The following is a 14,730-nucleotide window of genomic DNA, read 5'->3' on the forward strand; positions in this document are numbered from 1 at the left end:
GTATGCTCTTGAGATTAAAAATGGTCTCCAAAACGAATAGAAATTACAGCAGGGAACGTATCATTGAAGCAACAATAGACAATTAGTTTATTTAAAATACTGAAGGAGATTGAAAACATTTACCAGTTTTACATACACACCTTTGTTTTACTTCTCTTTCCAAAAATAAACAGTGAAGGTGGAGGTTAAGTCCTTGATAAGACAAAGTCCTTGATATACTGGAGCATATCTCATAAAGCTACCTAAATCCCACTTAAATATGATAGAAAATATTTCTTTATGATTCACAGTTCCAAACATATTATTCGTGTATCTGGAGCACAGCAGGAAGAAAGAAACTTGTGAAAAAGTTTAAGCCTTTTACTCCATCTACCTAAAAATGGAAGAATGGGATAATCCCATTCTCTGAAGAATACAGGGAACACAATAAGAGTGGAAAACAAGTCCAGTAAAGAAAGGAAAAGAAGCAATGTCCTCCAGGGATACTTCTCAGAAGTACCATAAAGCAAGTTAGAAGGCAGGTGCATGGATGTTTCACAAGTGAAGGCAGTGAAAAGGCACATAAAGAAGAGGAGGCCATTTGGAAGCACAATCACTTGACAGCAGCAGATCCCAGGCAAAGAAAAGGCATTCTTACACTGCCAAAAATTCATCTGCAAGCTTCAAAAAGAAGCAGATAAAGCTTTATTTTGCATTACTGTCCTCATCTGCAGCCAAAACCTTTTAAGATGTTTACTACTTGCAGAAAGAGCAGCAGCCTACAACAGCAAGAGGAAAAAGCTGTTGGGGCCTCAGCACCAACCTCACCTGAATGACACACAAAAGCAAAGCCACCCCATTCCCAGGAACACACCCTCCCTTCCCAGCATCTTTGTGATCCCCTAGGAAGTCAGAGGAGCAGGAAGGACACGGCCACACAATTGGCTTTGCTGGATGGTGTGGAGGAGTCTCCACACTGCCTCCCCCACGGGCTGTGCAGCCCCAGGTACTGCCAGCTCTGCTCTGCAGAGGCACAGAGCATCACCTGCAGCACTGCTGAAACCATCTGATGGGCTGCAGCTGACACAGCTTGGCACAACACTGCCCACCAACAGTTGGGGCCTGTCTCCACGGAAAGGCAGCTGTAAAAATAAATGTATTGTGGCACAAACAGGTACAACAGCATCAGCTTCAATTACATTATATCAGGATGCACCAGTTGTGACTTCTGCTGCTATGAAGTTTTGGAGTCACGCTTGCTACTAAGCTTAAACCAGTTTATGCTGATAAAGCTTTTCATTTATACCCACAGAATGGAGCAAGACCTAGACATATCACATTTTGACTACTAAGAGGAAAAAAGCCCCAATGAGCTTTCATGCATATCATAATTCAAAGTTTATTCATAAATAATCAATCAACAAGAACCCTAACATTTTCAGAACACTAAATCAAATACCAAAAATGTGGCACTCAAGAAACATGTGTCTACCTCACATTAAACCAAGAGTAATACCAGGAGAGAATTAAGTGTTGGATTTTGTCTGCTGTCATGGAAAACGGAACTTCCTGCCACTAATTACTGTTCTTTATTGCTTTTCTTCAAGGATATTTATCCCAACAGTCACCATTCAAGTCATCTAATTGAAATTTAGTGAAGTGGTTAATTCAGAGTACAGGTGGTTCATGCAACCATTAAAAAAAAATAGTTGGGCCATCAGTTCTCTTGCTTTTTTCCTCTTCCCTAAAATTCAGTTTAAAACTCAGATTAGCTCCAGCAATGCTCAAAATCTGGTTTCCTCCTTCCTTTAAATGGATAATTTAATATGCAGAAAACCACTAAACATCTGGTAGGCGATGTCACAAATTCAATCCATAAATAAAACACGGATGGCAACCTGGCACTGGGGGTAATTAAATTGGAAAGAGTCAAGAGAGTGCTGGGGCACTGCCCAAGCCTGCAACACTCAACAAAAGATCAGCGTTTTCTAAATTATGGGCTTTGATGCAGCATTTTATAGACAATCTCTGCTTGTATGAAGACCAAAACGAAAAATCTATGTCCTCACAGTGGAAAAAAAACCCCACAAACTTGCCTGCTGTACCCTCAGGATATTGTAGCTTTTCTGATCTACAGCAGACAATTACCCAAATCAATACAGCTCAGCCTTGCTCGCTGACACCCACAGATATCTGTGGGGAGGGAGGGAACGAGGGGAGGGGGAGGGGAAGGGGAAGGGGAAGGGGAAGGGGAAGGGGAAGGGGAAGGGGAAGGAACTCTTCCCCTCTCAGAGGATGCTCACGGCTCAGGGACTGGAAGGTATTTTGCGGTGTTGCTCTCTCCATGGGTACAGACACTGCTGCAACCAGACAACTTAAAACACACTCTGGAATTTGTCATCTGTTTGTTCTGGGATTTATAGTTTTGCAATGCAAGCACATAAAACATATGCTGTTAAACACAGAGAAAATATAAAGAGTCAGCTATTCTTCTGTCAAAACAGTCTCAGTCAGAAATACAAAGGAAGAAGATCTCTTTGCTAAAGACTCCAGGGCAAAATCCTTGTGCCACCTCTGAAATTACACTCTTCACATGCAGTTTGCCCCCTTAGTTACTGAGCACTGCAGGAAAACCTTGGGACAGAAAGACAAAGCACAGACAGAGTTTCACTCACTCACTGTGGAAGCGCCCCCCCAGTTTCCCAGGAGTCTGGGATCAGTCAGTGCTCACACATGGAACAGGTTCTGAGGATGCAGAAGGCTTTACTTTTGAGGACTTTTTCTATACTACTTCTATAAGGTCACAACAAATCCCATTACACAAATCAATTTAAAAACATGAGGTACTTCCCTGACAGATGCTGAGAGCTGAAGGTTCTGCTGTCAGTCGCTGCCCAATGTCTTAACTGTAAATCAAAAATTGATTGCTCTGAAAAACTCTTGGTGTCCACAAATGCAAACTTATATTCACAATATATTTTCTGCATTTCCAGCATAACTCTTATAACCTCTCAAGGCTTAATCATCTCTTCATCGTGTGCTGATTACAGAAGTACTGTTCCTGCAAAGCTCCAGAACACACTGTACCCCTGCAGCGTGGGCAGGGAGGAACAAGACCCAACTGAAGCTCTCAGATTTTAGGGCACCCAACTCTTCCATCACTAGGAGGTGAATTTCTGGCATTCCAAATTTTTAAGAACTTTCAGATAACTATAAACATTTCTCAATTAGTGTTTCCAAAAATGGAGACAGCAAAATCTGGGCAAATCTAAAAATGTGACCCTTTCTTAGCTGTTGGCAAAGCTGGCAGCTAGATCAGCCCTGGAAGAAGACAATGTAGGGATGTGCGCAGGCCAGAAGGCTGTTGGGAACACAGGGGACATTCCTTCCTGCCATATCTGTGTGGGAAAAGCCACAGCTGCTGTTTTGCTGGGCTCTGATGGAACAGCCAGGCTGGGTACATGGCAGGGACTGCTGGACACAGGAGCCCATCCTTATCTTGTCATTCTCCAGGCAGGACTGGGAAGCCTGGACCTCCAGCTCTCCCTTTTCTTTCTACAGAGACTGGCAAGCCCCAGGTGTTGATTCCTGTGGCAGCAAAAGTGCAGTGGGCTGCAAGCTGAGCACGCTGCTGCTGAGGTCACACCCTCAGTGCAGAGCAGCTTCCACGCCGAGCACTGACCACGACCCACAGGGGCTCAGAGCCTCCTGCAAGCCTCAGTCATGTACAAATGAACAACTCACTTGTCAGCTCAGTGCAGCCACACCAGGGAGTGAAAAGCTTTGTCACATTGTGGAGGTTCAGATAAACTGGTAAGAAATACTAGAGAGCTGAGAGAGAGCTGCCAAGGCTGGAATGCGAGAGCAGGTTCATAACTGCAGTGAACTGGTCAGACAGGCCCGGCACCTCCAGCCAGTGCAGGGCAGCAGGACCACAGAGCTGTGGCCTGCAAACTTCCTCACAACTACTGCAATAATCCTGGCTAGCAGGAAAAATAAACTGTTTGGAATGTTTATATAACAGTCACTACAAAGGAATATTTATATAACAGTCACTACAAAGGCAAATGTCCTTCATCATCAAGCAAGCACCAAGAATTTTATCTCACAGTATCAGAGAACATCAGGTGGTATGAAATAATGAATTGGAATAGTTCTAGAAAAACCCAAAAGGGCATTGCTGAATGTAATAATTTGAAGTGAAAAATAAGTGTGGACAGTCCCATAACTAAACATTTATGATTCATCAAGAAGGATAAGAGTTGAAAAATCAGAATAGCTATTGCAAAAACTCATTCTCAAGCATTGCTGCACACATGCAAAATTGCCTGTGTAGAGAAAATTTAAGTTAAAGAAAAAGGTACAGAAAAGCAATTTCAGAAAAGTTGAAAACGCTTCCCTATAATTTTCCCCATCTTTATTATTGACACAGCTTTTCATAAAATTCCTATGATGAAAACTGAAAAGGAAGATGAGACAAATGCTCCTTTATTAGTCACTTCTCCCTTAACAACAGAAGTATAACACAATTGAAAAATGGTCCTTTGCTTCCTTAACCAACTACATGATCCTTCAATTATTTTGTTCTCTTGATGGAATGAGAAGTAAAAATCTAAAATGCCAATCTGATCAGTAGTTCTGGAGCCACAATGACATTAGGCAAAAAAAAAAAAACCAAAAACAAAAACATGGTGTTCACTTAAGGCGGGATTAAATTTAAGCATATATTTTTAGAGATCATCAATAGCAGTGTTGGGAAGGCAGCGAGTACAAACACACTGTCGGTAAGATCTGATGGGTTTACATTATAAACTTTCATTTCATCCCTTCTTTGTCCACAGAAGGGATAAAAGAAAGTATGTCAAGAGTGAACAATGAGGGAGAACATCATTTGTGTCTCTGTGTCCTGGGGATCCAGCGCTGAAAGGTCACTGTGGAACGACACAGCAATCAAAGGGAAAGAATGCTGCTCTGAAGATGAGGCTTCCATGAAAGTGTCTGAAGTGACACTTTGATACTGATGGAGCAAAAGCAGATATTTAACCTTTAGCATGAAAGACTGTTGATTTCTCTTACACAGTTTTGACTAAAATGCATTTCAGGTTATCTGATGCACTTCATCACCAGCAGTGACTTTATCTTTCAGTACATATTCAAATGGCTCCTCACCGACCTGAACTTCACACACGCTGAGTGGATTTCTTGACATCTTGATATTGCCAATTCATTAGGGGAAAATTGAACAACCACCCCCTGCAACAACGCAGGTGAGCAAAGTATAACACAGTTTAAATGATGAGCTCATGAGCACAGAACAGCTTTCAACTCTTCTCTCAGCTTAAACTATCCTCACTTCAATCTTCACACAGGAAACACAGACAAAATTTGAAAGAGCAGGTTCTGACAGATATTAGCACCACCATGAGAGGTTGTGGAGGCTTCACCTTGCCTGTCAGGGCAATCCCAGCTGCCAGGAAAGCCACAGAGAACCTCCCTTGGCTATGGTTATCTGCATGGGTACATTCACCCTCCTCACTCACGGGGGCTCCCATCCACCATCCCTCTGCCCAAACACCTTCCCAGTCCCTGTAACATTTCCCTTAGCAACAAAATAATGGAAAATTTAGTGTGCCTTTATGATTAATTTATACAAAGGAAGATTGTCCCACTTCACATCTCAGAAGCCAAGCCAAGAAGTTTTTGCAACGCATCAGTTTATCAAAACACAAAACTTGAAGAGCTGAGTGGGGGGAATGTATTTTTAGATTAAAGATTTTGTCCCAGTTACAATAATATAATGAAGGATAAATTCAGCACAGCTCACCAAGTACCTGATCTCAACCCCAAATGAAATGAAGACTAAAACTCAGAATAGCTTCTGAAAAGAATGGGGGTTAGATGGCACACAGCTACTTCCACCTGTTCGTTTTAGTTCCAGACTATTTGTAATATTTAGAGGTATTAGATAACAGCATTACCTAAAAAAAGCTATAATGCAGACAAAGGAAGTAATCTTTAAAAAAAACAAAAACACAATCAAAAAAAAAACAAAAAAAAAAAAAAAAAAAAAAAAAAAAAAAAAAAAAAACCACCAGAAGAGCACTCAGGTACTGAGTAAAGGAATTGGAAATAAATTACTAAAAATTATTTTTTCCTACAGGAAAGTTTCTATGCACCAGATGAACAGGAGAAACAGGGTTGTTCGTTTTTCTTTCCTTAAAAAAAAGGTGGCAAAAGACGTGACCTTCTGGCCGGAAGAAGGAAATTCTCAAAAATGTTAGAATTATAAGAATATGAGAATAATTGCATTTCCTGAAAGCCAGCAAGTTATGGGGAAACAGGAATTGGCCATCAGAAAAACTGATGCCAGAAAATCCTGCCATGAGTGGAAATGCCATAGGAGTCTTTAAGCCTGAGCTGGCAGCTTGTAGTGCTGAACTCTGCTCACTTCAGCAGTGAAATGAAAGCTGTGCTTATTCAGCCACACATTTCTTTTAAGAACTAGATTTCAGAATTGATACTGAAGAGGTCCCTCTGAAAAATATTCCTAGATGGAACAGCAAATTTAAATGTTTTCACATCTCTGCAGCCCTCTGGCACAGACAGCAGTTGCCCAGTTGCAAACCAGCTTTCCAATTCTTAGCTCGTGTGGCTACAGCTGGAACATCCATTTGAAATCATTCCCTGCAGAGCACAGTGCCAAAATTAACATTAGAGTGAACACTGAAACATACATTAGATTAAACCACCACAAAAAGCATCGTAATGTAAATTGAAATTAAGTTACCCCAGCCATCTGATGCCAAATTAAATGAAGTTATTGATTGCAGAAGTTGTCTGAACTTGGTCAGCCAGGACAGAAAACCTTGAATGGGCCAAACTGTTTAACAGAGATTTTTTTTACAGAAGGTCAGGAAGGAAACAGTTATTCACCTTTTAGCTCCTTCAGACAGTTTTAAGGAAAGTGTATTCGTATTTGTACAATAATTTAGTGCTTACTGTCAAAACTGATAGTGGTAAGTAGACACCCTGGAGCACAGCAAACACCTGGCTGTCCCAGGTAGTTCAGGATCTTTGTTCAGTGCTCTTTGATGCTTTCCCTGTGTTTCTAGGATGAGAGCACCCATACATGGTGCTCTCTCTTCCTGTATCATAGCAGGTATCCTGGAGGGTTGCAAGCAATAAATTATTATGACTACAGATATCTCATGCTGCCTACAGGCCTTTTCCTTTCTCCCTCAAACACTCTTCAGAGTCAACCACGCCTGTTAAAAATTGGGTTTTAACAGAGTTAACCATCCCTGTTAACCCTTAAAAATTTGATTAAAGATTTGGATGTTTCTGTGAGTTCTAGTTGTAAGCTGCTAATGTATCCCCATGAGAACAATGAAGAATGTGTGCTTTTAGTGAAAAATTAAAATATATCACTTTTCTTTCAAACAGACAACTTCTCTCACAGCTTGCCCTCCTCTTATGAGGTGAAAAGGTATGAACCACAGAAAAAACAAAAACTAGGAAGTTTTTCCTTTGGTCAAAATGTTGATGATATTTTTTCTGTAAAAATAAAAAATATTAAAATTGGTTTTGCATTGAAGTGGAGAGATGTCAGCTGGCTGCCTAAAAGACAAGTTGGGTTTGACTTTAACTTTAGGCACATCACTGCTTAATTGGCAGTCCTAATTAGCTGCAGCACCTGCTGGGCACAATCCCAACTGTGCTGCAGCTAATGGAAACAGGGATGTTTGCCTCCTGGTTATGCCTGTGCCATGCTGCAGAGGCTGCCAGCTCAGCCTCTGACCTGGTTGTATTTGTTCAACAAATAACAGAGTGTGTGAGGCTGTGAATTGGATAATTTATAATCACTGTGAGAGCAACAAAAATCCAATTCAGGCCAATAAACTCACAGATGGGGTTAAAAGGCCATTGGGGCCTTCTGGGGTCTTCTCGTGCGCTCGCTCTGCTTAGTGCTGTAAGATTCTATAAAACATGTTAATAATCATGTTCTTTTCACATGGGAGAGGGGGCTTGCAGGGAGGAAATAACTCCTCATGCCATTTGCACTGCTTCCAGGTGTTTCTGCTGGCATTATAACTTGTCATTAAAGGATGCTGAGGATACAACCATCACGTGTCCCTGTCAAAGTGACAGCTCAGAACAGCCTGCAGGCGGAGAGCAGCTCCTCAGGGGCAGCTCATAAATCATGGGGATGTAACCCTTCACATCTGATAACCCAGCACAGCTGAGGCCATTGCTGCTGTGGCAGTGCAAACATGCTGTCACCACAGCAGCCTTTCCAAGCAGCTCTGTAATTCCATCAGCATGTCAGAGAGGACGTGGGAATAAGGTGCTCAACTGATGTGTATCAACACAAGCACTGCTGTCTTTAACAGCAAGGCAGATGAAGTCCCAAGTAAACTTTAGCATCAAATCCCTGAACACACAGTCACAGCTGTGGCTGGCAATAAAAGCTGTAAAGCACTCATGACAGCCAGGGGATCTGCAGCTGCACATGGGGCTGTTTGCCTGGGGAACACCAGGGACTCATTCCTGCAGCTCCCTTGAAAAGAAGTGACGGGCAACAGGCAAGCAAACATTTCCCATTTTATCCCTACAGTAAAAAGAGCCTCTCCCAATTAAATTTTCTCATTTCAGCCATTAGCAGTTAAATCCCAGACTATATGCCACTGTAGATGTGCTGGGGCAAAGGTGAGAACATGAAATGAATTTCCAGTTTATTGCCATTGCAATTTCTCCTCTTGACAGTTTTACAGCCACAAATAGAAACACTGCGTGCAAACTCAAGAGCTATGAGCTCATACAACCCACACCAGAGAACTGCAACTGGAAGGTCGCTTTGCCTGCAAAAAGATGACATCCTTTAACTATAATCTCTTCAGGAAAAATATAGCCAGGCAAACAGAAGGAGGCACACCCAAAGAGCCACTGCAAACATAACACAATAATTAATGACTTCCTATTTGAGAACTTATTCTCTCTTCAAAAAGCACAATCAATAGGATCTGTCCCCCTGGTACACAGGGTTCCAGAAATGTAGATCAATTAAATGCAGCATGGACAGAAATGCTTGCAATGCATTTTCAAGGCTGTATTTGATCAATAAACATCTCAGGAGCTCAGAGGAGCCTCCACGGCTCTGGCAGAGCTGGGCACTCCCACCAAGAACACATTAGCTAATGCCTTACAGACTCTGCTCTTCTGAGCAATGCTCAGGGCAACAACTGCCATTTCTCTTCTCATTAAGGAACAAAACCCTACAGAAGCCCTGAGCTGCTTGGTCCTGCCTAAGGAGCAATCCCAAGCTCCACACGTAGCACAGCACATGTGGACCACCTGATCCCTTAAACGCGTGAAATTTAGTGAAAAACACAAGTACACATTTTGACAAGTTTATAAGATTGCTTTCAGTAGCAAACTGCATTGAAGGAGGGGCAATATTTTGCCATTTTGAAAATTATCAAGTAGTGCTTCAATAACAAGATCTTCCTTTTTAACAGACCTGGTTGCACACTGACACATTAAATTAATAAATTTCTGCTGTTCAAATGGTGTTTCAGCAGCTTCCTGGGAAATGGAAGAAAATAGAAATAAGACCCTAGTTACAAGAGATGGATATTACTGAGTCTTTACAGAATTTTTTTTTAAGATCTTTTCAGAAACAAAGGTTGATTTCATATGAAAAAGGAAAAACCAATAAAGTTGATAACTTTGCCTTCACCCCTGAACAGCCTTCATGAACAAGCTGCAGTGAACCCCCTATGGGGATTCACCTGAGGGAGTAGGTGGAATGTCAATGTCAGACTAACACAAAAATCTCATTTCCACTTTGATTTGCAGCATTTCCCAGGTGATAATCTCAAACATTTTTGATGCTAATGGAACAAGATAGGTCCAAGCCTATTGCCCATGCAAGGAAGTTGCTTGTTCTAATTAAAAAAAACAAAGGCAGATGCTTTCCTTGCACGTTAATTTCTGAAACAGTACCAGCTTCACCTCTCAAAGATGAAATCAGAAAGGGGCTGGGTGTGCTTTCAAGGCTTCCCAGACACAGACATGAGCACATTCACCTCTGCATGTACAGCAGTACTCCAACACAAGTCTTATCTAACCCTTACACCTGACCTGGAAATAAAGGCAGGAATACCATTTATTTCATACATATTTCTATCCCTATTTCTCCCCCCCAGGCTTTTTCTGGACAGAAGCAGCTGATTTTCCACTTCTTGAAAGAAAGCAAGAAGAAAGAAAGCAAGAAAGCACACAGCAGTTTGGTTTTTAATTTGTTTTCAGAAATCTCTGCATGTGAAATTTTATGTTTGTCTTCCCACTTTCTCCTTCCACTTCAACTCAATAACATTATGTATTAAACACAATGGTCTCAAAGATCAAGATATTTCCAATACATCTCAAGGCATTAATGCTAATTAAAGTTGATCAAAAGACTTTGTTTGAGATACAGCAAAACCAGACTGAACAGTGACAAGATGCTACTTTACAATTTCATTTTATTTAGATCACAATGTATGGCATTATTCAGTCATTAGCATTGCTTCACTGCTGGTATTTTTTGCTCCATCTTGAAATTAGAACCAAACACTATATAAAAGTAATTAAAAGGGACTAAACCTCATGTCTCCAATTAAGCAAAAGTAGTTTTTAAAGTGAGATTGGAAATACAAGTTATACAAACACTTCAGGGATAACACAGTTCATATTTATTTGAACTCACAGCAGCAATTATCAACCAGATTCTTTGCAAGTCCTTCTCAGTCTATAGACTAAGACTAAAATTATCAGATAGTTCATTTTCAAAAAGCTGTGCAGAAGCAGCAAGTCCTACCATGGATAAGAGAAGTTGCTTGTTTTATCCCCAAGGATAAAAAAAAAAAAAAAAAAAAAAAAAAAAAGATAAAAGTACAAGAATAGTTTTGAAAAGAGATAAAGATGAAAAAAGAGACAAATTAGCTGTAATAAGGTGAACAGAATACACACACAGAAGAGGAAAATAGAAATTATATATTTGTTTGAAAGCAGAAGCAGTTTGAGGAAGAAGAGATGAGTCATCCTCAAAAGAGCCATAGAAACACAGACTCCATGGGACCAGATGTACTAAATATCATGGAATCCAGTGAATCAGGGAGAGAAGGAAATGAAACATGTCTCAACTAGACTTCATCAAGTTTATTTAAAGATGAAAGGGCAAATTTTACACTGAAGAGAGAAAGAATGTGGTCAATGAAATCATGAGGGAGAGAAAGAAGATACAATTCTGTATGCTGAAGAACAGAAATTTTGGCAGAAAAAAAGAAAAATTGTTTTTGAAGAGTATGAGTCTGAAAGCAGCTGGCATGCTGCTGTTCAATCCTTCTGCAGGTGCCACCAGACAAAATCCCAAGGAGCACAGCTGGAGGTAGCAGTTACTTGTATTGACCCAGAAGTTTATTTGTACCATCTGCTACAGAAATATCAGTCAAGGGGAGCAAGGCAGACACCTGGGGGTATCCACACAGAGCAATCACTCAGAAGAGGAAAGAAACTTCAGCAGGGGAAAAGGAATCCGTCAAAAATGAATAGCTGATGCTGTCAAAAGGAGCAAAGCTCTTGAGAAGGACCATCAGCTGGCCCAGGAGCAGACAGCCTCAGTTTTAGTGAACATCCTGAACAGCCCTGCAGTCAGGCTGGCCCCCCTCTTTTCACACTTAAGTGTCTGAGGAGTGGCCTGATTTTCAAGCTAACAGCAGTTTTTCAGGGCTTGCAGTAGCACAAATGGTTAGTGAAAAGTACAAGCAGTGTACATCCCCTAAATAAACTGTCCATCCAACAGAACAAGTCCTACAGATAGCTGAAATCAGGACATCTCCTTCTTCAAAAATTCCCAGCAGGAACGGTAGGATCCAGCTGTCTATCTCTAATGCATAATTCAGCTGTCACCCAGGAAATGTGACCTGCACAGGCTCGGTCAGAGCAGGAGCTGCAGTCTGGAAGCCCCTGGGCAAGGCTGATCTCACGCAATGTTACACATCTGGCCTGGGATGGGACAAACCAGGCCTGGGAAGTGCCAGCTGAGAATGCCTGGAGAAATGAGGGCAGACAGAGTCCAGACAGCAGCAAGGAGACAGAAGAGAAGGAAACAGCTGGAAGGAGAACTTTTTAAAGAAGGGAGTCTTCACTCTAAGGAAAGATTTCAGGATTTCAAGGTGTTTTGCTTAAGTAATACATTACACTCTCATACAGGTTTGGCAGAAGGGGAGTAAAAATTAAAAGGAGAAGCAGTTCCCCAAAAAGGATCAAAACAGGGTATTTTAGCATAGGAAGAAACGTGTCCTGTGTTCACCATAAATAAGGAGAGATGTTCATTGAAATAGCTCCTAGAGTAAATATATTTAAACCCACTAAAGTAACTTCTCACCTCAAAACAAAATCTAAAAAGCCTACATTGAGAAATTAATATTATTACGGATATTATATTATTAACAAATATAATTGTGCTGCTATCAAGCCTAAATGTTTAGAGCTAGCAGATTACTGTCACCCAGATGAATGATGATATGAGCAATGAGTCACTCTCATACCTTTGGAGGATTAATAATGGAAATTTGTCTCTTTGTTCAACCAGGCAGATTGGGCTACTTCAGAGAGAAAAGGATGGCTGGCCCTCAAGACTAAATCTCAGATCTTAAGAAAGAAGGACAATAACATTTACCAGAATATTTACCAAGATTGTCAGAAGCAGGATTAGGCAGCACTGCAAAGATAACAAGAGACTGCACTGTCTTCAAATCCAATACACATTAATAGGACATTGAAGCTACCATGTAATTTTAAAACAACCATAGAAATCACAGTCAATCATTTTCCTTTTTGGTAACTGTACAGTGCAGTTGAAAAAAATAAAAGTGCCATGTACTACACAGCAGCCTGACATGAGTCTGTTCAGTACCACAGAAAGCACAGATCTATAGTTCTCTGTTTCTGAAAAATTTACAGCATTTTTTAAAAACCATGGGAAAAAAACTCACCCAGTTTTCAAGCTGACCAAGGCATCTTCGACTCCTTTCTGGTTAAACTTGGTCATGTAAAGGTGCATATCAGGGTAGTTGTTTCGGATGTTCCTCTCAGTGCTTCCATTTGGGACCGTTCCAAACCGAAAAGGAGGTGAATAATCATGTGGCCTTTGAAACTAGAGATAAAGAAAGGGGATAAGCAAAGTGTTTCAGGCATTCAAAATGTGAAGAGCAATTTCAGGTTGAAAAACACAGAAGTTGTGTAAATTGCCTCAAATTTCTTCTAGGCAAATGCTGTGGGTCAATTCAGGCCTATTATACCAGAAACTGTCTTCATGCCAACTGAACATCATCTACATCCCAGGTAAAACCAGCTCCATTTTGCCACTCAAATGTGACTCTCTCCCATGCTTTCCACTATGGCAGGACAGCAGAAACTGGAGCAGATCCTCATCTGCCAGCACCTCTCTAGGGAACCCAAACACACTGGCAAACTGCAACCAAAGGAAAAGTGTTTTGTTCATAGTCATTTCACACTTCCATCTCAGCTGGGACATTGTGATTCCCCATCAGGAAGATGGGAAAAGGATCATCCACAGTACTCAACAGGGAGCCCAATGCCCAATCCTGAGGGTGCCAGGGATTGCAGGAATCTGTGCCAGGGAGAGGCAGAGTCAGGGAGTTTCCTTCCACCCATGACTGGAGGGGAATAAAAACTCTGGCAGCTTCCACAGGGGCTCAGCAACTCAGTGGTTGATATGAGAAGGGCTTCTAGAGCTCCCACACCTGTAATCCTAGTCCCTGTTCAACCCTACCATTTCAAACTATGAACCATTTGCTTGAGGACACATAGGTTTATTCTACTATTTTACTCTCTCTATCACTATTGCATCAGCACAGATGAACCAGCCAGGGGGGATCTGCAAAGGAATGGCAATAGCTCAGGGCACATTCAGGCTTCACACTTGGCAATCCTTCAAATAATCTCACATAAACTTTTTGCTAACAGACCTGAAAATTTTATATGCACCTTTTCAACATCTTCCTTTAAAACCCAAGTGACAATTTAGGATTAAAATGTCTCTTTAAGAAACAAATGAAAAAGGTCACTCAGATTAGAGGAATTATTGGCTAATGAGGAAATTGAATTGAGCATTGATAAAAGCAGTCACTCATGAATTCCACTCTAAATGCACTCTGTTTTTATTGCTGAAGTTAGAAGAGCAATCTATATATCCTGTGCTGCAAGAGATGCCAAATATTTATACAGCTGCTGATTCCTTTGGGGCTCCATATGAAATATTTCTCTTTTTAACATTTGGTCTCAGGGCATCAAGAATTCCCAAGATCCAGTACCAATTTGCAAAGAGAATCCAAATGGGTTTATACAAAAAATGGGAGTATTTTCAATTCCATCAAACCTTGACTGTGAAATTATTGCTACAACACCATTTTCTTGTTACAGAACTACAATTAAATGCTTCATTTTAATTAAGCATATTTTGACAAAGCATAAAGGAACGAACTCTATTTTTCTCTATTTGTTTAGCTAACAGATGTCTTAGTTTCCTCATTTCCCCTTTTCAGAGCTTTACTGTTTAAATTATAACTTTGCTACTACTTTTACACATAGTAATTGACCCATGCACCAAAATTACACTGTACACTACTCATGATTCTTAGTCTATATTTGCTATCTCCATTTCTGAGTTTATTATGCAGCAATGAA

General features: G+C 40.9%; 1 protein-coding gene across 1 annotated transcript in view; it reads right to left on the reverse strand.

The window, feature by feature from the left end:
- The window catches only part of GRIN2A (glutamate ionotropic receptor NMDA type subunit 2A), a 157,135-nt gene that overhangs the window by 16,844 nt on the left and 125,561 nt on the right, over positions 1-14,730 (reverse strand). Inside the window, exon 10 of the mRNA XM_053957521.1 lies at positions 13,017-13,177. Coding sequence (XP_053813496.1) covers positions 13,017-13,177 — 161 coding nt within the window. The remainder of the gene's footprint in view (positions 1-13,016; positions 13,178-14,730) is intronic.

Source organism: Vidua chalybeata, chromosome 16 (assembly GCF_026979565.1).
Source record: "Vidua chalybeata isolate OUT-0048 chromosome 16, bVidCha1 merged haplotype, whole genome shotgun sequence".
Classification (NCBI taxonomy): Eukaryota; Metazoa; Chordata; class Aves; order Passeriformes; family Viduidae; genus Vidua; species Vidua chalybeata.